This window comes from Anneissia japonica, unplaced genomic scaffold, assembly GCF_011630105.1.
Source record: "Anneissia japonica isolate Jap-2015-1 unplaced genomic scaffold, ASM1163010v1 scaffold287994_len634616_cov204, whole genome shotgun sequence".
NCBI classification, from domain to species: domain Eukaryota; kingdom Metazoa; phylum Echinodermata; class Crinoidea; order Comatulida; family Comatulidae; genus Anneissia; species Anneissia japonica.
Genome location: NW_022707798.1, coordinates 416,481 through 443,069, shown reverse-complemented (window position 1 = coordinate 443,069; position 26,589 = coordinate 416,481). Strand labels below are relative to the sequence as shown.

The 26,589-nt window shown below is 31.7% G+C and overlaps 1 protein-coding gene across 1 annotated transcript in view; it reads right to left on the bottom strand.

Moving 5' to 3' along the window:
* Positions 1 to 26,084, bottom strand: part of LOC117106437 (netrin receptor UNC5B-b-like) — a 52,117-nt gene extending 26,033 nt beyond the window's left edge. Inside the window, exons 1-5 of the mRNA XM_033247812.1 lie at positions 26,021 to 26,084; positions 22,070 to 22,288; positions 21,372 to 21,485; positions 17,798 to 18,079; positions 8,820 to 8,987 (exon numbers count right to left, since the gene is read on the bottom strand). Coding sequence (XP_033103703.1) covers positions 8,820 to 8,987; positions 17,798 to 18,079; positions 21,372 to 21,485; positions 22,070 to 22,288; positions 26,021 to 26,084 — 847 coding nt within the window. The remainder of the gene's footprint in view (positions 1 to 8,819; positions 8,988 to 17,797; positions 18,080 to 21,371; positions 21,486 to 22,069; positions 22,289 to 26,020) is intronic.
* Positions 26,085 to 26,589: the final 505 nt, after the last annotated feature.

Sequence of the window (26,589 nt, the reverse complement as noted above, 5' to 3'; positions counted from 1 at the left end):
GGGGGGGGGGGCCGAAATTTGGGCCGATCGAGACAATAATGTCAATGTCCTAGGGGTTCCGGGGGCATGCCCTGCGAAATTTTTGTGTTCTAGACGCCTGAAAATAACATTTGAGGCGTTGTGGGCTATCATTTTTTTTCTTTTTCGCCCCACCCCTAAATCCACCCCTGTACATCATCCTATTTAAAATTTATTATCATCCTATTTAATGTTAACATTAATAAAGGTTTATACTTTTCATTTGTTCTTTTAATTTTTAAACAATTGACGGAATGCCCTGAATGAAAACGGCATAGGACAGACGGATGACTTCAGCATTGGGAGGCCCTTGCCCTGCAGTAGGCCAATAATGGCTGAAATGATGATGAAACTTTTAAAAAGTTTGAATATTATGACGAGCAAGGTCTACACTGATATGATGTTGAATGCAATTCCAATTTAAGTAATTATGTTCTTTATATCACCTTAAGTTATACTAATCAAATTGTTAATATTTATACCGTATTCGTTATGATATGGTAAAGTAAAATCAGTTTTCTGTTATTGATATTCAATGCAATTCTCATTTTCCAGAAATTATTACGGTACAATTTAATTAGTATAACTGAAATTAATATAAAGAACATATGTTTTTTATATTAATTTCAATTATACTAATTAAATTGTTTATATTTATACCATATCTCAATGTCGGGATGTAATTGCATATGGTAAAGTAAAATCAGTTTTGGGCTCACACATATACCTTTTTCCTTGTCGAGATTGTGCATATCTTTAACAACGATTTTTTTTTGTGAAACTAGTCAATTCTTTTGGAAGTCCTCAATGGTTGGCTTCATTTTCTTAAATTAAACACAAACAGACTATGCCATAACACAAAAAAAATGAAAGTTTATGCATATGATAGTTCTGTTCAAAATCTTCTCTCAGAAACATAAAAAAAATTGCTAAATTGATTCTTAAAACAATTTCCTTATAAAATAAATGTTGAAATAGTTCCAGCTGTAGAACTTGCACACACTTCAACATCAATCATTTTTAGATTTTACTTTGGTTAAACTATTGTTGTATTCTATAGAAATACTAACAAATTTTAGAATTAATCATTCTATAATGGGCATTTATAAAAAAGTACAAAGGCAATTAGGTAACAATAAGAGCAATAATACCATTATTCCAAGTGCACACAACATTAAAATACTGTACATTTTCAATCTTTCCTGTTCTAATGACTTTGCTGGTATAAAAGAAAATTCAACGACAAATGTTACATTGTAACACCACCAGTTTTTTCACCATCATTACTCTAGCCATAGATCATTTCCCTTCAACCGATTCTTAACAAAAGCATTTCTCAAGCACACTGTTAGAACTCGTTATAAATATTGTCTGAAAATTAGATGTAATAACCAGACTTTGCTCAATGAAACTTAACCTAATAACTATTTCAATGTCTGGATGTTATTGCACATTTTATTTCTTTCTCTGTTCTAATTTTCTCGATTTGAGTCAAGGGTAAGTTTAATGATTAAGCTTCAATTTCCATTTTTTCACAAAATGTCGTCCGTTTATTGTTTGTGAACAATGGATAATGCAAACAGGCCTAAGGATACGCTATGATATTTTTAGGGGTTAAAGGCAGAAATATTGATTCCTTTAAAAAAGGAAATTAAGATAGTTGGATTGGAACGGACTCCTCCACCCAACATGTGGCTCAATAAATCTTACTAATAAAATTATTGTACAGCTATTGTGTTGAATATGTGTTTTTTGGTTATTCATTTGCTCATAAGATTATTATAACACATAAAATGTAAAGAAGCAATTCTTTGTTGAATGATGATGCATTGTATAATAATATACATATTTCTCATTCATTTTTTTCATCAATTCCTAGTATTTATTTTATTTCTTTTGAGTTTTTTCCTTCTTGGTTGATGATGATAATTTAATAGATTCACTTTATTTTATATTTAAGTTAGTAACAAATTCACATCTTTAAAGTTAACAATCTAATGTTAAAATATATTCTGAAGTGGAATTTAATAACTTGGAGGTTAAAGTGCTTGGCTTTCAATCCCAGAATCCTGGGTTCGAACTCAGTAACTGGCAAGATATTTGCAGATGGATGCGAAAAGAAAAAAGAAAAAAAAATTATGTTTCCAGATTTCACCACAGATAGGGTATCTTTAAATATTTGAATATAAATGATAAACATGGTATTAAATTGCAAATTTCAAAATTCTAAACAGTATTTTCTCATTTTTGCATCCACATCGAACTCTGACCTGTCATACTGACGCACATCTGCGCCCCTTTCAAGTCCCATTGTGAAGCTTTTAGTGAAGGACTTGTTTTTAGTCATCAGAGAAAGCCTGCCATTTACTAGGATTGAACTTATAACCTATCGGATTGAGGGAGAGCCATTAAACGCCATGCCACAATTCCTTCATGATCTCCCTTGAACCTCATCAACATGTTTGCAAAGCTCAAAACACGACCACTGACACCTAAAAATTCTGAAAATGTTTGGAAAAAATCTGAATAAGAATTTTGAATCAACTCAAACTCTTTAAAATGATATGTTTATTCCATTATGCAATTGGCCAGTCAATTTTTGTCTGACAGAAATAAAATAATTAAATTAAACCAAATCTTTTACAGACATGGAAAGAAGCTACTAATAAAATTATTTTCTATTTAATGAAAATGTTATTTTTTCCTAATAACAAAAAAGAAGGGACACTTCAACATACTCAAATAAATTGAATTTAAATAAATAAAATCATCAAAATAAGAATCATTTAAGTTAAAAATATAAAGGCCTTTAAGAATATTTGCACACAAATTATACTACATAAAAAAATCCTTTTCTCTTCAATATCTTTTCTCTACAATAAAATGCAACTTATTTACTAATAACAAATTTCTTTTTAATCTGGTACAGGCATCAATAAATGCAAATACAGGTATATGATTGTATTCGCATTCAAAGAAAAAAGCAAAAAAAAAATGCATATTCTTGATGAGAATATTTTTTATTTGTCCCAACAAATAGCCAAGTAGAGTTTTTTAAGAACTCATCTATGCAAAATTGTGGATACAAAATCATAAAATTCATTTTGATCAATACAATCCATTTTACTGCTCAATCTCGTTACGAGGTATTTTAATGCCATGTAACCCCACTTATAGGTAGCACCGTTCTAATCCTGCACTACGTCACATGTCCATATAAAATATTGGATTTTTTTCTAGCCAAGCAAGTATATATATATTGCTTTCAACAACTCATTGATTTCTTCTATTATATTATGTTTATGAAAAACAACCCGTTTTTAAAATGCAATTCCATTTTGGCGTTATTACATTCTTATAATTTATTTAAAAAATCTAAACCTTTGTCCACACTATCAAATTTTATATGAAAAAATATTGATGTGCCATGCTCATATTTGGATGTTATATAATATAAATTTCATGTGACAAATATTAATGTGATATGCCCATATTTGGATGTAATATATAAAATTTGACAAATATTAATGTGATATACCCATACTTGGATGTGATATTTTATACATTTTATGTGACTAATATTAATGTGATATGCCCTTATTTGGATGTAATATATCACACGCATATATGAGGATTGCAATCCCAAAAAAACCAGCGTACTGTCTCTAATTGTTATACTGAGTAATTAGCATATGAATGTGCCAGTATTGCATCCTTTTGTACAGAGAAGTCTAATAATTTTACTCATAACATGAGCAAATAGTAAGTCAATTCCGGGCAATGACCTGTGTTGAGAATATGAATATATTAAAAAGTCAATTTTCATGTTTTTGTCACTGATGCTGTTTTGGCATGACCAGCCCCAAATGGGCCCATATATAATCTAATAGTATGTACAGATCTTCAAACGTATATTTTGATAATTTGTTCCATTGAGTTCACAGCGATTTTACATATTCTTTCCTTTGATTTACTATTTGTGTTGAGCCGATTAACTAAAGTTTAAAAAAAAAACAAAAAAAAAACAAAAACAACCCAAATCCTATATTTTGCAAAGACCTTAAATTGGCTGAGAGACGAATTAGGGATTTTTGTAGTAAAAGGTCTGTAAATCAGTGAAAACTAATTTGGTTTGATTTGTATTTTATTTTAAGCAGATATCAAATTTGATCCTTTTAAATGAGCTTTCAAGTGCTTTAATTGAATTTTGTTATTAGTGGTGTATATAAAAGTTTTGACATTTTGCTGGCTGATGGTGGTGGGATGGGGGGGGGAAGGAATGAAGGGAATTAGAGGAGGTAAAAGCTAGAGAAATGACGTTATATATAAAATGATAATACTACTAGAGTACAATTTGTTTTAGTCCAGCAAGATTTTTATTGGGGCACCTAGGAAGGGGATAAAACTTGTTCTAAGAGGGCTAGCAATCCCTCCACCCTGCTTAGATAGCCCACTGAGTGATTATGCTATGATACCCTATGCCAATTGATAAGATTAAGAGCAAAGAGAAATCACATCACTATTCTTGTCATAGGGAAAATAATCTGTAATGTTTTCTGTGGTTTTCCACATACTAAGTGTACTTTAATTACACCCTGGATACTTTTCATATTTAGTATAATACAATATATTATACCTGCATAATATATTGTATTATATAACCAGGCAAGTAAACATATACATTTGTGTAGAAAGAGTTATATAATTAAATAGAAATATGAGTTCTTCATATTTTCCTTTGTGGTTCTTATAATAATAAAAAGAATCTCCTATTTTATAAACAAATTTAAGTTTTTCAGTTCAATCACCTCAACCAGATTCCAACAACTTCACTCTAATGTTTATTACATATATACATAAATGATACGATGTGTATAATTTTTATCAACAATAATTTTTATATCTAATTTTGTAAGTCTCATGCTTAATCCTGCTATTTACGGAGCTGTTATATGAATTGACATTACGTTTTCCATTGTAGCCTGTAACAGAATTGCAAAAGCAAAATGCGAGTCCCAGACGTAATATGAAATTCTTCCTGTAATGTGAACGCAAACAACTGTCGGATTTACAAATTAAACTGTGGGACTAAAACTTTGGAGATTCAGTAAGAATAATATTAAATAAATGGTGGATAATCTTATGATATTATCATATTAAGAGAGAGCAAAATTGAAATGACAACAGTTGCCAAGACCCATAATTGAAAGTGTGGCCTCTGCAGGTATTTATTTTTAGTATTCTTCTATTCAATTTAGAACATTTTCCAAATTTCATCAAAATGCTCAATTGATTTTTTGATGAAATATTACATATTGTTGAAATATATTTAATTGAGGTTATTTCTATGATGTTCTATTATAATTCATCAAAATAAGTCATTAGCATCATTATTTTGTTATTATAACACTGCTAATGTTGTTTTAGATAACATTATCATAACAGTTCTGTTGTTGATACCATGCAATACATCAATCAGTAGAAACATAGCTGTAATTATATATTAATGGGGTTTCAGTACATAATGTCCAATCACAGCATGCATACAACATTCAGATGTTTATATTCACACATAGGCACACAAGGATAAATATGGTTAATGTGATATGCACACATGTTTGGATCTAGGGAATAATTACATAAATTGTGAATATTATGATTGGTTATATCCTCTGTTACATAAGTTTTTTAGGTTAATTTACATCACAAAATGCTATTTTTTCTGTTTGATACATTAATAATCACACACAGTGTGTAACCGCCTCTGCTCCCTAGCAAATATTCATAGTTTTTTTTGTAGCTAATTCAATGCCATTCTTAATCATGTATACATTAATAATATTTCTGGGGGTAGCGAGATAAACATAGACGTGCCTTTCCCAAGGACACAAGCAAAGGGACCAGCAACTTAACTTTTTACTCTCACATTACTGTACACTGATTTCAGCATTATGATTCTAAATCATTGCGCTCCTACACCATGTATACATTAATATTTTCTGGGGGTATAGACGTGCCTTTCCCAATTACACAAACAATGGGACCAGCATCTGACTTAAACTATTTGTTCTCGCATTACTGCAGTGACTTCATCAGTGACGTTCATATTTTATTTATTTTTAAAATCATAATCTTTTTCATTGATCTGTTATTTTTAAATATACTGTCTTTTGTGATTGCATTTTGCACAATAATCATTGACATTATAAATGAAATCAAGTGATTATGATGAATGGAGTGATTGCGATGACACCGGTTGGATTGTGTACATCACGCTTTATAGTCTTCATCAACCTGGGCTTACGGGCTTGCAACTAATTGCGAATGAATATCAGATGTCTTGTGATTTTGAAATCGAATCTTGGAACAACTGTTTAAAGGCCTTATTTTAGCATTATGAGCTAATTCACAACCATTTGTAAATGCAAAAGATTAAAGACATTTATGGTTAATCATTATCTCTGCACCGCTTATAAACACGGCTGGTATTTGATAAAACGTCCATTTAGAGATCGATTCGGGATGACATCAGTTGAGATAAGCTTATTGGCTTAAGAACTGTGTTCTTTACTCGGTATTATATGAATTATGTTTACATTTTTGTGGTTAGCGTTGATATAAATAGATAAATTAACTGCTCAGACTCTTCTTACAGATACCAAAAGTCTTTACTAGCGAAGATGTCAGTGAAGTAATGAAACAAATTAAACAATACTGTAGCCTACGGTAATATCAGTGAGTCACCTTTTGTTTTCATTATTTTTACTTTTATGACAATTCAACGCATAAAGTGGGTGGACAATGTATGAAAGCTTTTATGGAATAATAATTATTTTTTTCAAAATTACAACAATCATGATGAAAGCCTAAGGGAAGAGATAACAGAAGAGAGGGCTTTGTACTTTCTTGAAAAAACATGGATACCCAAGTTAACCCTTAAGGTTCTGTCTACACTGTCATTGTATTACATGACAGATTCTTGTGATTTGTTTAAGTATGAATGTGATATTGATATCATAAGTCCATATATGGGCAAAACGTACAAATTTGTCAACAAAATATCACAGTATGAACAGGGCTAAACAAATTGAATAAATACAAATAATTCCAATATTTTCTTTTTTATTTCTGTGCCTAAAAGGTAGAAATTTCCATCATTACTTATTTACTCAAAAAATTAAATAATATACACCGAATGCTATTTGGAGAAATAATAACAATTATGATAATGTCTATTTAAAAGAAAAAAAAACATTAAGAGGGAAATGTCACCTTTTGAAAAATTACAGTAAACACTAATTCGACCATAAAAACGAGAAGTAGACATTCTTTGGCTATTCTGACATCGGAAGCTGTGAACACAGATTCCTTACGGATAGCGCTACATTATCCCCATTAGCTACATTCCGTCACATCCAGCTTAGTGGTTTATTGCAGTTATTGTTAATCCTGTATATAAACAACCTACAACATTCCTTTGTGGAATCGTTCCATATTTGAGCATTATTAGAGTGATCACAATTGCAGCAATCATGGCAAGTGCTACTTTACAATCCCAGAAATTATTTTAATTTGAGCAATAAGTTGTGATCGAAATTGTACAATTAAAGAGTGATCGCAGTTAGAGTGATCATAGTTTGGTTTTGAATTATAGAATCCTAGAGCGATCACAACTGGAGTGATCATAGCATACGATTAAATTGTACAATCTTTAAGTGATCGTAATTTAAACGATCGTAGCTTGCGATTAAACTGTAGAATCCTTGGGTGAACACAATTGGAGCGATCGTTACTTGCGATTGAACTGTACAATTCGAACAGCCTTCTAATAATTATTTAGTCATCTAATTGAAGGTCAGGGCTGTGATGAAAACGACTATATATCACACGAAGGTAACTGAAGTAGCTTGCGATTAAACCGTAGAATCCTTAAGTGATCGCAATTGGAGCGATCATTACTTGCAATTGAAATGTACAATTCGAACAACTTTTTAATAATTATTTAGCCATTTAATCGAAGGTCAAACAACTATAAATATTACACCCAGTAATTTTACAGCATACAAAATTTGAAATTAATGCATTGAGTATATATGTGAATTAGAATGAAGAAAGGTAAACATTACAGTATAATTGCAATGTTAATCTATTATGTATTATTCCTATATCTTTATTAAGCTCATATAGTTTCTGGTATGATACACATACATACATGTACGTACAATTTTTGGTTTACTTACACGAATTTTTTCCAAGTTCATATCATTAATATTATTAATATTTTTTATTATTCTCCATATTGTTCCTCTTCTCCATTTTCATGAAAAATAATTTGCAATTGATTAAAATTATTCAAATATTTATTTCTTTTTTGACTACAAATTATTCATGCCAATTTCCTCTATTTTCTGCAATTCAATATAACTTCCAAGGTCATTCCATTTTCAATGTTGTAATACTAATAAGTCTTTATACATATTAACTTTGATGTTTCTATTATACTTCAATTTGATGTCTTTTACCACATTTATTATTAAGTAATGAAATTATCCTGCTCCGTATTTCTTTATTTAATCAGTGATGTTTGAATCTTGAATCTAGTGGTATAGGTAGAGAACAAAGCCAAGTATTGGCAACGAAGATTAAACTGGAGAAAGAACAACAACCTTATATAAAATAAACTCTAATCCTGCCATTATATGAAATATCACAAAATTTAATCAGTTAATCAGCAAGTTGCTCACTCCTGGATGAAAATATAAAATTTAAAAAAAAACCTCTTGAGGTAAAAGTTTTCTTACCTGAGCACGATGAGGTGCATGTCTGAGTCTCGATATCTTGACCTACGCATTTCTTGCCCGAATTCACAGGTTTTGGGTTCGTACACGATCTTGTTCGCTGTTTCACCCCAGCGTCACAGTTGCTTTTGCACTCACTCCATTGGGACCAGTCGGTCCATCCTCCATCCACTGTAAGTTAAATATAAAAGCAAAATTATGAATTTGTAAGCAACGAATATGAATAATATATTTTGTATTTTCTTCACTTTTAAAGTAGAACAGTCTGTATTTTTTTTTTAAAGAAAAGCATGTGACACATTGGTAATACTTAACCTTTGTGGAATGTCAATCAAACAAATGACCAATCAGAACCAGCAATAACCACTTTTTCCCACAAACACATTTACCGTCCCAAAAATGCATTTGTGTGTGTACGTTTATACGATACGATACGATACGATATTCTTTATTGTCATTTGAACAACAGGGTACAAATGAAATTCAAGTGATACCATTGTTTTGTGAAGCTTGATGCAACAAAATACGAGGGATGGGAGACTCAGGGGGACTTAAAGAAAGGTCCACTGTGGTTATTGCTACCAAGGTCAATACTTAGCTGATGAAATATGTAAGCAATATAATATCAAGAAATCTGTGTATGGCATGGTGAGATGGTAAAGAACCAAGTAAGTACTCCCCCTCTCCAGGAAAGTATTGGGTTAAAATGACAATGTGGACGAAATGTTAGAATCACAGTGTGACCAAAGATAATAAAAGTAGAGAGACCAGCCTCGCGATCTAGTGGAAATGTGAGTGGTGGTGCTATATCTCTATGATAAAGGTGCCTCTTAGGTTTGTTTGTTTGTTAGCTTCTCCACTTCGTCAAATGGTCAAATATTACTCCGCTCACGGAAGGGTGGATGTTCCATCAATTTTAATGAAAATATGTGAAAAGTTCATTACTCTGCTATATTAAGTTCTTTGGTGACCCGAACATTTTAAAAATCTCATGGGTAGTTAAAAAGTACTTAATTACCCATGATATTTGGTTGGGAAATGCTCAACAGACCGATCAGAAACAATATATATACACATGCAATCTTTTTCACTGAATGAAGATTTCAATCTTAAATGTTCTCTTCTCACGAATCTTTTCCTTTTTCATTTCAGAGGTGAACAAAAGGAATGCCATATATAATTTTCCTTCTTTAGAATTACAATTCTATACCTGTGAACATATATTATGTTATGCTGTAAATAACAGTTGATGGGTTTATCGTAGATAACTTCTTTTGTTCAGAACCGTTCCATTCCCATGGAATGCTCGACAATGAACTTTACAACTTTTTTACAACCACCAATTTCAGCAACTCAATATGAAAGAACTTATGATATGAGGTCGGCAGGTCATAGAACTTAGTATTTACCGTAAAGATTATAGTTATATGTAGACGAACTAGAGTGAAGCACTTCCGATTCAGCGTATGTAATTATACTACAGTATGGCGAATTGAAGGTGCAAAAAATGGGTCAACACGGGATGTAAACAGTGGCTGACCCATGGATATGATGACAAAATGCATTTTCAAGTCAAGAAATAAAATGTTGAAGATCACTGCGTTAAAGCAGTATACTAAATTTGAGAACTACTAATACTTTACCAATTTTTTCCTCACTGACAATAAAAACTGCTGAGTTTGATATAAATTAGAACAGACAAAGGGGAGTTTCTTTTTCCAGGTATGTATTTGTGAGTTGGTTTGAGAAGTTAACACTGTACATTGTTACTATTTTGAATTGATGTTTTATACTGACTGGGACCATGCTGGGATATGGACTGGGGTGATATACACCAACTTGACATACCAAGGTCAACTAAATTCACCATTGTACTGTAAGTGAATCTATCACTAATAACATTTAGACCCAATGCGCAAGTGGGAAAACAGAAAAATGACTTCTTGTCAATCAATCAATTGGCTATTTAGAATGTGCACGTTTTTCTATCTATGGGGAGATGCTCACAGCACCACTCTCTCAAAATTACTTTGCCAGCAATACAAAACAACAAAACAAAAAGGGAAAAAAATAATTAAAAAGGCAGGAAAGAAATTAAATATCATAAACCAAAATGAAATGTTTAAACTTCAGAGTTGAATTTTCCATCTGATTCCAAGAAAAGGGGCCTACCACAGAAAATGAGCAAGCCAGCCAGAGTGTCTTGAAAAAAGGGGTAGAAGATTCATATCAGCAGTTTTAAGAACTTGCTGCACAGACCGATGACTCAGAGGCTGACACAGATATTGAGAAGAGACATGGTTCGGTTCCTTTTAAATGTGTGTAACTTTGATTCTTAGAACACTGGTCAAGTGTGTAATGAACAAAATGGTTGTAGAGCACACTGCAAATAAGTTTTTAAATCTAAGAGAATTTCTCTCTTGTAATGCAAAATTTTACCTTGTTTAGCAAGATTGTTGGAAGATCTTTAGGAGGGTAAAATAAAATAAAAATATAGTTGTTTTCTCATTTAGTAGTAGAGCACGCCCTTCGTTCAAGATCATATTGCACGGCATAAAAGAGTTGCCGATATATGAGGTTCAGCATTCAGATTTAAAAAAAATTAAAAATTAAGAATTCTTTTCAGGTGTAATTTTGACATCATTATCAGGTTTGTTAAACGATAGTGTAAAATTCATTTAACGACAATGATATAAAAGGTTGTTATAGAATAGATTGCATAAAGCTTGCTTTTAGCATACATCTGTCAAAAAGCTTAGTCTGAGATTAATAAGATTGAAGCATTAATTAGCTTATTTATGCGACTGTACAGGATTTCCATACATCTACCTGCAGCAAGTCAGCTGAACTTTTCTCAAACAATCTCTAATAAACCATGTATCTTAAAACAAAAATACTGTAAATAATATCTACATCCACAAAATATTTCCATGAACATGACTAATATTTCTACATAATTTTTTTTGTGCAAATTGTGACAAGATGAATCTCAAAGGGGAAAATAAGTTCACAGGAATTTAGTATTGACGTTTTTTCATGATTTAGGTATTCCTCTCTTATGCAGTAACAATTGATTCATTCTGTGTTCTTCCTTGAACATAGGATGCATATCGTAAATCTTGATGCTCAAGTCAGCTTTTACAAAACCTCTAATAAACAATGGCATAACTTTTTTATTGACCATATCTGCGTGTCAAGGATGTATAAAACTGTGAAAACCTAAAGAAAATTCACTCCAAAATTCAGAGTTTTAAACTTGATTTCTCACACATTGATATTTTTTTTTGCATGCATTAAAATTTTATTATTTTGAAATAAGAAATTTTATCCTTCATATGACTAGGTAAAGGCAAGGTAAACTTGCTAAACTTGCTGAATAAAAATGTTAATGTTTTATCTCCGTCCACTAAACGCGTGTATCTTGATCTTCTGTTTTTATTTAAATGTATTAATTCCTTCGATTGTAATCTGATTTCGTATTTTTCATTCAAAACAGACAGCATGCACCATGTGCAACCCCAGGACCATGGGCAGTTCATCAATCCACACCACGTGCAACCCTGTCTCTTATACACATCTAGATGTTAATGATTTTGTTGCCAAATGTCCTGATGTTGATATATTTTCTAATTCTTTATATGTATTTAAATGTCATTTAAATAATTATCTTACGTAATTTTTATGTGTTTAATCGATGTAATATTTAACTCTACTATGTTTTAATAATTTGATGAATTTTAAATATTTTATATTTTTATATTGTACATAGAAATATTTTACTACAATCTTCGCCTGTAAGTGGGACCTTCTTGGTCCTGTTGGACGATTGAATAAATAAAATTTAAAATTTAAAAAATTTAATATAAAAACTAGACACACCCACTAGATATATACTTTTACAGTCTGTAATAAAATTTCTGGATTGTTCATTAAAAAGGATAAAATAATTTATTAACCAATGAGAAACAGAATGAAAATAATTTAGTTTCTTGCTGATTTCAGGCAATTAACTATGAAAATATTTAAATTAATTAGTAACCTACTTGAGGGTCAACTGCAAGTAATATCGATACGGTATTATTATTGCATTGTTATTGCTCTACTATCCATTGCTCTACTATCCATTGCTCTACTATCCATTGCTCTACTATCCATTGCTCTACTATCCATTGCTCTACTATCCATTGCTCTACTATCCATTGCTCTACTATCCATTGCTCTACTATCCATTGCTCTACTATCCATTGCTCTACTATCCATTGCTCTACTATCCATTGCTCTACTATCCATTGCTCTACTATCCATTGCTCTACTATCCATTGCTCTACTATCCATTGCTCTACTATCCATTGCTCTACTATCCATTGCTCTACTATCCATTGCTCTACTATCCATTGCTCTACTATCCATTGCTCTACATACATTTTTAGACAACAGGCGGAATACTCATTCACATTGAGCTTCAACTTATAAACAGTTCTGATTCAACCTTCGATGCAACATTTTGGGGATGAGTGGATGATGATTGGGCTTAAAGATGGCACCCCAACAGCCAATAAGGCCAATAATCAGAAAAGGAAGGTCTGTTTCCTTTGTGCATGAAAGAAATATACTTATTTTCTTTATTGTTTGAGAAGTAAGGATGAAATTAATCTAAAAACTGTCTGAGAAGGGGGGAGGGGGGTAGAGGCGATGCTACTGAATTAGTATCACATATGGTGGGTCCTCATAATTGAAGTAGCCTATTTATAATTTTACGCCCATATACAGTCATGATGTGCATATATATGGTCATGATGTGATGTTATCATGACCATATTTAGGCATGTCACATGACTTGTAAAACAAACAGTCTGGAGAGGACTTCTGACACTTTGCACATGTGTACCTACAATGCAACACGAACAAAATTTGTCAGTTTACGGTAATGTAAATACTACTGTTAACTGAATTTAAATTATTAGATTTTCCCTAGATTTTTTACATAGGTAATATATCAAATCCTAGGACCCTAGATTCAAAAACCAACATTTTATTACATCTCTGCTCATTAAGTCCAATAATGAGCCTATGCTACAAATGTTAAAGACATAAAAAATAAAAAAAAGTCAATATTTCTATTAAATCATTTATGCAATATTTACGAGGTGCATAGAAGGCCTACAGTATTCTCAAGTTGAAGTCCCTCTGAAAACAATGTCTGTCATTATTATAGGTTCACTATCGCTTGGGCGAGATACACACATGTAACGTACAATGCATTCATCATCCTATCCCATTCAAATATCATTTAAGTTTTTTAATGAACGTCTTGCATGGATGGCCTAACCTCTAGGCATCAATCTGTCATGTAATTCAAGAAGCTTATGAATGATACAAAAAAAAAATTACAAAATGTCAAGTAATTGAATAACATACTGAAGAACATTGAAGTACAGAAGAATAGAAATGATGGGAGCTTGTAAGTTGCTGAGGGTTTTATTTGAAGTTTCTAGGCTTTATAACAAACAAGATATCTTTATTAACCTTTTATATTAACAAAACAAACTGACAGTGTCGTTTGTCACCTTGCAATTCCAGTGTTTATTTAACAGCTCCAAAAAAAATTGGCTTTTGCCTATTCTGCATTCTTGTAATATTTGCCAAGAAATATCACAAATGATTTCCACTTTAATGGATCCAGAAAATAGATATATAGTTATTAGACAAAACAGGATCACTGACAACTGTTTAGCTGGAAGAGTGTAGGCACACAGAGGCCATAATTTATACCTAATATGACATGCAACCACAGTAAGCTGATCATATTCACTGTCGCAGACATCTCCAGGGATATGAAGCCCTTCTAGAGACAAGTATATAACCTATCAACATATAGCTTTAATGCTTTTTATCAACAGTACTAACTATTTTTTTCAATGAACCTTTTGGTAACTATGGATGCTATTAATACTTCTTAGGATTATTAAAGGTGACATAGACCCTTATGGGATGAGGACTGTCTGATATCTGGCCTTGTTTTACCTTGTGGTTAATTAAAAGTTCATCCAGCTACCAGTAGAAAAATTTTTATTCAGTAAAGAAGACAAAGACAAAGTGATGAAGTTAAACCTAACAGACCACAATAAGGTTTTGTATGTGTTAAATATTTATGAGGGAAATCATTACAACTGGCATTTAAATGCCATTTGGATGCAAATTCCTCTGCTGAATTATGCTTCTAAGAAGGAAGTTTACTTGTTTGTCTTTAGTTGACATATATGACAAACCACAAAAGTTTAAGCAAGTTTAACTGCTTTTTTTTTAACCTTGTGTTCTATCTACATATCGACAAATAATTATACTTTATATATTAATTAAATAATTTGTTTGAGCCAACTAGTAGCAACTGCTCATAATAAATATTTTTATGACTTTTTTTATGATGGGCTGAAGAGACAGACAGGTAGAGACAGTTCAACAAAATTGTGAAGCAATACACATTTCTTCGGAAGATTAGATCAGGAAATATTTGGCTCAGTGATCGAAAAAGAAGACCAACAGGAACAATTGGCAGTATTGGTGTTAGTTCATAACAAACAAACAATAATTTGTGGTTTTTTTCACACATGATATGTTCATAACCATTTTGTAATCTTTTGGTATAAAACACACCAATGATAGCCAAGGACTTTAAATCTACAAAAGTCTGAAGACTGTCCAATGGGGATTTCTGGTGGTAAATTTGGTAGTATGACGACAAGATACAACAATATAGATGATAAAACTTGAATCTGGAATCTATATACTATAGTAAGTCTAATTCTCATCACTCTTTAACACTTCTTTTCTCCAATGATCATCACTTTAATTATTTAGTTACCAATATTTTTAAAAGTCACATGTTTTGATACATTTTACATGCACTATAATAAGTAAAAAGCTATTAATATGTTTATCATTATTATTATTATTATTAATAAATAAATAAATAAATAATAATACACATTTTTAAAGCGCCTATTAAAGCAAACAAAACTGGCTTGTCACCGGCGCTGGAGGATGTTAGAAAGAAGTTGAACTATTTGAAGAGGAAGGATTTAAGAGTAGATTTGAATAATTGCGGATAAGAAATGATACGTAATTGAGGAGGCAGAGAGTTCCAGAGTTTAGGAGCAGAGAAAGAAAAAGAGCGTTGACCGGTACGAATATGCTTGACTCGTGGAGTAACAAGTTTGAGGGATTGAGAAGAATGAGTAAAACGGGAAGAAACATGTTTGTCAATAATTATTATTAAAAATGAAATTCTTGTTATTCATGAGGAAATTATATGTTTTAATTTTAAAGGATTAGAACAAAGGACTATGGAGTTTGAAGGAAAACATTTTAACCAAGCGATTATTTGTGAAAGACATAAAAATTTTGGGGCTCATGGTCATTAATCGGGCTTGCTGAGTACCTAAATATAAGGCCTCTTTATTTTTTACTAAGTCTATATCATCCTCAAAGTGCTGAAGCACCGATAGAATTTCAATTTCCCCAAGATACGAGATCTCCTTAAGGCATATGGCATTGAAGATGTACATAATTCTCATAATAGCGATGTTTGCCAGGTTTTTACTTTAAAATATTAGCTTTTCACTTTGCAAAGAGCTATTAATTTCTTCGAATGCGTAAAATGTTAGTTGAATTTCGTAAAAATTTTTTTTTATACAAATGTATTGAGATTAATATAGCAGGCTGACATTTTTCTTATTTATTATTGATATAAAATGTACTCAAAAACATTTTGATTTCTATGGGCAACAGAAGAAACCTAGTGTATAGATATACTGTAGGCATAAGCCACAAAAAGATGGGAGGAGTGTGGATTTGGGGAGGATGGATGTTAGGTTGATCACACCCTGATATATGGATGAATCACAACCCTTTAATTTTGGTCACCATCAGTAACACACTATGAGTGAATTTCCATTTTTTTTAGCAGGGTTGTTAAATGTTAAAGTTAACAATTGTTTACTTTATTGATAAATTTTCATTTAATATCATAGTCCTGTGTAGCTTTTCGACTTATCATTTATTATTTCTTTCCAAATCTCAAAAAATTAGGGATGGCTACTTAGCCTAAGGTGGACTCATATCTGCATCAAATGGTAATTAATAATTTACAAATCATACGAGTATAACAGAATCAATCTTCATCATTTTAAATATGTAATAATAAGCAAGGTTCTAATGACAATGTTTTTGCAATACATTTTTTAATTACCAGAGGTTAAATCAAGATGCCAAGGTCTTCTTGGTATAAGATGTAACAATGGAGTGTTTTATTTACTATTAATTCATTTTAATATCTTCACTAGATGTATTGTGGTCCAGGTCATGTTTTTTAAGCATTAGAAGAAATTAAATTATTTTCTAATTCTGATGATAAATATATTATACGATATTAAATTTTATAGCCTTTGGGTGAAAATGATTGACAGTATTTTAAAACTCTCATCTAACATTGGTTATCGCATTGATGATCGACAAACTAAGACATTATAAAACTTTAGGAGTGGGATCACGAGAGCAAACAATTTGATTCTTACAGGAATTGAACGTACTATAGGACCCCTACAAATTTTGCTCAATATAAATGAATAACCTTTAACCTTTACAATGGACCTTTCAGCAAAGCCCCGCCCCTTGGATATTGTTGCATTAAATGTCCCACATGTCTGATTGGTCAGTTGGTAAGTTTGATTGACACTTACTGCCAACTTACTGTCCACTCACTAAACCTCACATTCATGCTAAATCACTTCCACATTTTGGAACACAATAAATTTGCATCGCATTGTTAAGTTTTATTTGTTAAATTATTGTTTGTTTTGTATAAGGATACACCATCAATGCATGTGTGTCACTGATTTAAAAGTGTTTTCCAATATATTGATTGATTGGTTGATCACATGTTAGTGATTGATTCAAAGACAAAAATATGTGGCAATATTTACCGAAAACGATAACTTCTGCAATTTCGCTTTTTCGCTTAGTTACAACATTCTCAGCAACGCATGTGTAGTTGCCGGTGTTTTCTACCGCAGCATGATTGATAATAAGGTGACCTTCAGAACGCAAGATATAGTGGGCTTCGCTGAGATCGACCTGCTGACCATCTTTCTCCCAGTAAACATTAGGTTCAGGAACTCCGAGAGGTGGTCTGCATAACAGTTCTGTCCCCGTTTCTACTGGCAATGAAATTCCAAGGGGCTCTTGCTCGAACTGTCTACGTAAATCTGTAAGATATAAATAAGAAACACAGATTTAAAAAATGAGAAAAATTTTGATGACTAGGCTTATATTTTAAATGCTAAAATATATACATCATTAAAATATAGGCAAGATGCATTTAAATATAGTAATATAAATACAGTTCTCCCTCTAATGAAAGACAACTCCAATTAAAGACTAAAGGTAAAGGTAGTCCCGTGTTCATTACTGAACGTAGGGGAATGTGCTGTGAGCCCATTGTACTAAGCCTCGGTATTGTGTGGTAGGGTGGCCAGTTCCTTTCCACGCCACCTTTTTTCCTCCCCAGTACTAAACCACTGGGTACCCATTTATACTCCTGGGTAGAGAGAGACAAACGTAGATAAAGTGCCTTGCCCAAGGACACAAGCGACTTGCACAGTGAGAGTTCCGAACTCCTGACCTCAAGGTTGGGAGTCCAAGCCATAACCGATGCGCCAACCGCTTCCACTAAAAATTAAAGACTACCTCTTTTATTTTATTATCCTAATTAGAGACCAAAGCTGCTAAAGACCATGAAAACCCCAGTTCAAAAAGTGGTTTTTCGTTGGTGGGAGACCTATAACTTAACTGAGTATAGTTAAATAATAGTAATATAAATGACTTACTTGTTTAATAGACTAACAAATCATGGCCTAGATATTATATTTATTTTGTTAAACCATATAATAATATGGATGACCCATTCAATTTTTAAAAATTATTGGCTAGATATATTGGGGGTATCTTCTGCTGCTACAAAAGACTGGCAAAGAAACATTTTTTTCTACTTGACCTAATAACTTATAGATAGGCTATGGAAGAGAAGTTTGGCCTAGAGATTTCATTGACTCTGGCTTGGTTTTCCAGTTTTGATATTACCTAGTTAGTTAAGATCAAAATTATTAATGGCCTATATATTACTAGTTGATGGAATTGCATAATTATCATTAAAGTTCTACCAAACATAAGTAAGCAAATGCCCCCGGTTTATTTGATAATGAAGCAGAATATACTTAACCCATTAACTACATTAAGGGTTTCCAACAGGCAAAAAAGACTGCTAAATAAGCAACAATTAAAGAATTGAAAACCTGAAATAACTATTGAAAACATTGTAGGAATCCTTTAGATGAATGATTGAACTTTAATTCTCAGGTAAATAATCAAAGTTAGGTAATAACTCAAAAAGCTCAGATTTTCAATATTCTTAATTTCATTACAATGCAAGTTCGGTATACGGCATCAACTAATCAATGAATCATAACATTCTCCATAGAACGCAATAAACAACAGCCAACGACAAGATTTTTAATTTAGAAATGTTTTTACGACAATAAACAAATGGCCATGTGAGATTTTTTAAGATACTGAAGACCGTATCAGCTACTGGTGATGTTCTATTGTGCACGCTTAATACGTTTTATGTGATGAATGCAACGCAAACATATCATAATGAAATTAGCGTTATGTCTGTGATTACATTATGGTTCCTGACTCATGACTTCAGCATTGACTCCGCTCTATATTCTTGATTTGTGTAATGTTTTATTATATATTAAAAAAAAAAAAAAAGTTGGAACAAAACCCATCTGTAAAAAAACCCAATTCAAGGTTCCAGTTGTTGTAAATCTATGACATTATATTATATTTAAAGAAGGTAACACTTATAACTGACCCAGAGTGAACTAATTTAGGGCCTTCTTTAATAAAAAATGTTAGTGAATGTTATAACAAAAGTGGCAAAATATTGGTAGAGATGATGATAATTTAATAGAGACAATTTATTATAGTTATAAGTAATATATACAGTGTATATTTTCCGATATCTAACCAAGGGTAATAGCATCACATGTGACTGATATTTTATTCAAATGTGAAAGGCACTATAAATATAAAATAAATAAAAATATGATATTGGAGAAGTTTATGCTAATGATGATGAGATGAAAATGATGATGTTAATGACAAAGACAATAATGAGGTTTTGATACATTTTTTTCAATTTGATGATGATGATGATGATGATTACAATGATTATGGTGATAATATGATGATGACAATGATGATAATGATGATACAATGAGAAATAAGCAATATTTACGAATAGCTTTTTACTGAAAACTAGAAAAAAATATTTTCCAATTAACAGATGCATATACAATAATACCACTTACAAATTTTTGCATAGAAAGTTGTTTGCCAATTTTTAGGATTGGAACAGAGAGATGGTAAAGTATTTGATCATGTCAAAAGGGCAACTGGATTTGCCAAATTTTATTAGGTTTTCCCACATTTTAACTGTACACGGCATCTTTCAAAAGCTTTGCAGATTTTGCTTTTTAGCGTATGGTGATATAACCGGTTAACTTGATCGATTTAGATCTTCTACAGTATTCTGTGAAGGCACCTGATATTACTAAGATATGCTAAACTACGCGTATTGATCTTGCAGTAAATGTGACAATAAAACCGACGTGAAGTGGGTAAATGTCACCATTAAGGTCTCAGGATGGCAGATATTCTGTAAAGCGGATTATTCGAGTTGGCAGGTTATTCATTACACTAGAGGTGATCAAAGTTACATAAAATCAAGAAAATATCTCTAGGCGATAGGTAAACAAATGTTATGAATGGGTCTTCCCATTAAATTTGCGATTAAATAATTCTTTTTCTTTAAGAAACTCACTTAATATTTTTTATATAGTAATGTTTTCAGTTTTTAAGTCTTTGTCAAGACGTTTTATAAACCAAATTATGGATAACGATTAATCGATCGAATAGCTGTATTATGTGCCTCTAATAAACAGAAATACACTTTAATCGATGATTAAAGTGAAAGTTAAGAGATATACTTTTAAAACGATAGTGGAAGTACGTCAGTGCAGAAATACATCTAGGCCAAGTTCTTTGATAATATGTTTGTAACATGGAGAATAAACACAAAAGGACTAATGCAATTTCAATTCTTTCCACTGGCAACTGGAATGGGTTGAAAACATGACTGACGTGGGCAGGTGTATTTGCAAATGTAAGAAAATTTACAGAGTTACGATATGAATTTTCTAGCAAGAAGTTATGCCCCCAGAACATGAAACTCAAAATCAATGACAAGAGTATTTACTGATGAAAGCACTTGCATATTTTTTAGCACGGAAACTACGTTCAGTCGTAACAAAATTTTCAAGAAGATGGATTTTCTTTCACAAAATTCGGAAACAGATTCTATTATTGAATGAAGAACTGCTGACTTGTTTCTTGAAATACATTATTTTGAGTTAGAAAGAGTGTACAACTTACAGGCCACCTGAATTACAGCTTTTTTGCTATCTTCTTCAATATTACCATGACCTAATGCTGTACACTGGCATGAATATTCTCCAAAATGAGCATCAACTGCTTCTTTACTTATTTCTGCAAAAGAAAAACATACACTAACAAACTGAAAATTTATTTAACACTTCAGATAAAATGGAGCATTAAGGAGATGCTGGCGAGATGCTGAGGCATGAAATTCACACAATTAGCTTAATTTTTCGACATTTATAGGTTGTTAACAGTAGAAAACTTCACCACAGTCACACGTGCGAAGATTAATGGTCTCAAATGTTCTCCTAGCAGATCAAGAAGTGCCTGTGTAAAGTATGTGAGAAGAATTTTTAATCAGCAGCTCACTTCCAAATTGATACTATAGAGGGCGTTACTACTAATAAGTTATCAAATGAAATTATTGCAAGCCTTGTAATTATCAATTTATATTCTGCATCATTCCAAGTATTTATTAATAATATCAAGCTGTATAATTAGTCTTAATTTGTGAATTATTTTAAATTGCATGTTGTCAACTTACTCATCTATTAGTTTGGAAGCAGGTTTACAAGCTCATAGACAGGAGTTCAAGGGTTCCATTTTAGTATTATTTATATATTCATTTTATATTTTTGCATATATAAATCATAATTTATTTATACCAGAAGTAACTATAATGGTTGTCTTACCATAAGCAACATGTCGAATTTGTCGGGAAGATTCTTCAAACGTCGTAAGATGTATTATATCAGGTAGTGGTACAAACTCCTCATTACACCTAATATTTATACTTGATGTCGGCTGGGCACGGCATTCTATTCTTGCGGGTTTGCTTTTCACTATGTAAACATTTTGAGGTTGTAGCGTAAAGACGGGCCTCGGGGGTGTGGCGACTGGAGTTGGTGTTACTATAACATAAAAATAAATATATATTTTTTATTACATAAATTAATAAATATCAACTAAAGCTGATTTACAACTACAGTAGAACAATTGAATAAGACGAATCCAAAATGGCATTGAAAAATTGTTCAACTTTGATAAAATTTGATCGTCAATTAATGGAAAACACTTTGGCATGTAAAAAAGATCAACTTAGAAATTATTCTAGTCTGTACATCACTTAAACTTTTCTGGGATGAAGAATGGATCCTGAATTCTGGCATAATGTTTGCTTTAAATGTAGGCCTAATCCATTATTTTAAACCTTAAAATTTTAGTTTAAATTTCTGCTTCCTTAAAAATGTTTTACTCACGAAAAATAAATTTTGCTAACATAATAACACAGATTATAAAACTGGTTTCTGCCACTGTAAATGATGATTAAAATATACAGATGGGATATTTGATCCTAGTAGTATGATCATCAACATGTTGGGACAGTAAATTCATAAGAACGCTATGTTTTACGGTAAGATATAAACATGTACCAACTAATCTAAAATGCAAAGCAGAAATATGGCAGATGTTTGTCAAATGGTATAGGAAGAACAACCACATGAGGTTAGCAAACTGATGGCTAACTAACCTTCCCAGTACAAGTGCAACCATTTAAAAAGCCAATTCTACAGGGAGAACGCATAAAAAGTCCACAGTATTTATAAGTATAGCAACAGCCTGTGGTATTCCTCCCATTGGTGCTGTTTGCAATTGAAGAGATTCGGAACTTGACAGCTAGGCCTCATTTTGTTTTCTTAACTCAGATTAGAGGCTTTTGCCTTTCAATTTTGACCTGGTCAAATTCAGTAATTCTTTTATAATATAGAAGTTAAATGATTCACTTATCACACTGTAATGGAATGGATGATTAAATGGAGTTGATTCTCTGGTGTCTACCCATTGTTCAAAGACTAATACAGAAACATATACAAAAAAACAAAAAAAACATACAATATGAACAGCGGGACTACTCTATACATTAGGATCATTGAATATCTGTGTCTGGCATAGTTAATGATTGTGTGGGTGTGGGTGGGTGTGTGTGTGTATATGTGTGACATAGAAATCTAAACACGCTCACATTCATGTGTATCTGTGTGTCTAGCGTAGGCCTATATTATGACTGGGTGAGGGCGTGACTGTGTGTGTGTGAAATTTTATATGTGGTGAAACTTTTATGAAAAAAGAATAAATGGAGTAAGGTCTACTTTCTTTTGGCAAAGAACAAAAATAATAAAAGGGAAAATTAATCTTTCCCCCTTAAGAAACATGTTTTTTTGTAGATATGGCCTTAGTAAGCACACGTTGCAATACCTGATGAAGCCAGCGCAGGTGCGATGATTGAAAAGACATCTATTACTCCACCAAGCGTTTGCCGATGGCTGAATATCTTACACGTGACATCATGTTTGGGTTTGTTTCTTCAACCCAATATAACTTAATGAATATTAATTTTTAACCTTGCATATCTTTTACAATAAACAAACGAAAATAATGAAATTTGAGATTGGAGTGTTTATGCTATAAGAATGAACAGACTTAATTAAATTTTATCATTAAGTAATATTATTTTAGACTTATGTGATTAAATTACTAAATTACTGTTGCTCAATGAGTACAATAGCGAATTAGTATGTTTTAATATGTGATAAATACTGCAATTCAAATTACTATAAACTAGACCTCTGTAATGAGAAAGATTATTATGAAGCCAGTAGTCAATTTTAGGTGAAAATATTGGGTTCTTTTTACAATAAATGTGAGTACAAACACCCCCCACCCCTTTAAGATGGCCACAACATACCTCCCCTTCCTACCAACACTCATATATATTTTTTATTCATCAATAACATTACTTTCTTTGGCCAAAATGCTTGATTAAGTACACTTCATTTAATCATACTTGGGCACCAATAAAAGCATACTAAACAACATAAGCTTATATTTTCTGAAGACATATTCAGAATCACAAACATTGTCATAATGACCAGAAGCCTAAGGCTTGAATATCATACTAAATATGGCTCATATCCATAAATTTGCATATTGGTAAATTGATGAAAATTATACAATATTTAGCATAGTATAATTTAAATTTAATTAATAATTAAATTTAAATGAATGGAAAAATCTGGGATTTCTGTACATGCGAATAACCACTTCCAACAACCATATGCTATGTGAATCTCATTTGCATCAAGAAATATACCAGTTTTATATTTAAATTTCATCCATAATATTAGTTGTTAAATGTGATAATTTAACTTATTGTTCTATATATTGTCATGCCTTTATGTGCGTTACAATTTATAATCCCAGTCAAAACACAATTTCAAAAAAAAGAATACTCGATAATATTGTAGCTATGTTATTGGGATATTAAAGCCAACTAGGTACATGCTTTGGGTGAAGTGTAACAACTTGAAAAAAGTGGCTTACACGCCATAAAAGTGAGAACAGCCTTTAAACTTGAACAACTGATCATTTGAAAAGAAGCCTGAAGCCTCACCAATGCATCACAAGCTTTTACAATATTAAATTTTTATTTCACAGCATGAAATCTATGCATTTTTCTTATAATGTCCATTTTAATATTTTATCCTATTATGCATTATACTCCTCCAAAAGGATTTGTTAATAAAATATGCTTCCTGATCTGTTTTATCAATGTACCGCTTATAAATTATTTAGGAACCCTCACTTTGACAGCGTTTTCAGAGATATAGTAATAAAATATCGATCCAACGTACTGTATCATCACAAAAGCAAGGGGCTCACAGCACTGCATTTAATTATTTTGATGCCTCCAGTTATTTCATGCTTTTCATTTTCTTCTACTTTTACAAGGTAATGAAAAAACTCGGGACGTAATACTGCTTTGATGTTGACCGCCAATATTCAATTTTTCAGGTTAATCAATGGTTAATGGAAAATTTATCATGAAATTCATAACGATATAAAATATAAGAAGAAAATTAATAATCATGAATAGAGAGAAATAAAGAAAATGGAACTATAAAGTATATAGGACAGAATCTAATATCGAATGAATCTGTAGTGCTAAAACTTTTTAAATTATTTAGAAAATTAATCAATGGAAACTTATTACAATTTTAAAATGTAAATACAAATTTTAAAAGAAATTTCAGTTACTTTAATTTAAAATTATCAATTCATAATATTCTCTACAAGAAAAATTATACCTTTTTATAGTGAGCCTAAAATGGTGCTAGATATAAGCAAGTTATCACGTATTCACTGGTTTATGATGTAGTTATTAGCTCAAATGTCTTTACTTCTTCCAATACATCAAAACGTACCAAACGCTTGTCAAAGACAATATATCATTTTGTACCAATTATTTGCTATCATGTATTTTTTTCTGTTACATCTCTGTTTATTTCTTTATATGAAGAAAAGAATTCATGAAAATAATAAACCAATCAAAGGAATTCAAATGTTGTGATTGAGTTGGGTAAATGTAGATGATGAATGTTGTGTGACGTCCGCAATGTTTCATGCATGTTTAGTAGAATAACAAGAAATATCTGGCCTTACAACCATTTGAACTACGGGATTAGCAAGTGACGATCGGCATTAGTAAAAGCAATGTTTAGAATATAAATGTATTGATGGCTAAATTTGTGTTGAAAGTTGTAGTTCTCCTAAAAGGTATCTATTTACCTGGTTTTAAAAAATACCTGATGCATACTTGAAGTAATGTACATTATCAACAACAGTGATGTCATAGCGTTGGATTGACATAGATGTAAAATGGCCAATGACCTCTCATACAAAAGGAAATTGATTTAAAGGAATAAAGTGTGATATAAGACTGATTATTAATGGCTCGTTAACAGTTGCATGCAAATAACATAACACCATCAACAATAGTACAGTAGTCTAATTGTAATACAGTATTTTCACTATTATAATTTTATAAATTAGATACTAAGCAAACTTATGATTGGATTAAAAAGACTTATCTATAAAAATAATAATACAACAATCTGTATAAAACAATTAGTATAAAACAGTTCGGAGAAGGAATGGTTAATCTGCTCTCAAACTTAAGGTCAGGGGTTAAAAACTCACTACAGCTTGTGTCCTTAAACACAGCTCTCTCTCTCTCCACCAGGAAATATAAATGGGTACCTGGTAGGGTGTTGATGCATTAAAAGTATTGACGTATTCACATCCCATTTGGTCTAAGAGCTCCTACCAAGTGGCTAGGGAAAAAAAGGAACCTGGAATAGATGGTGAAGTGAGA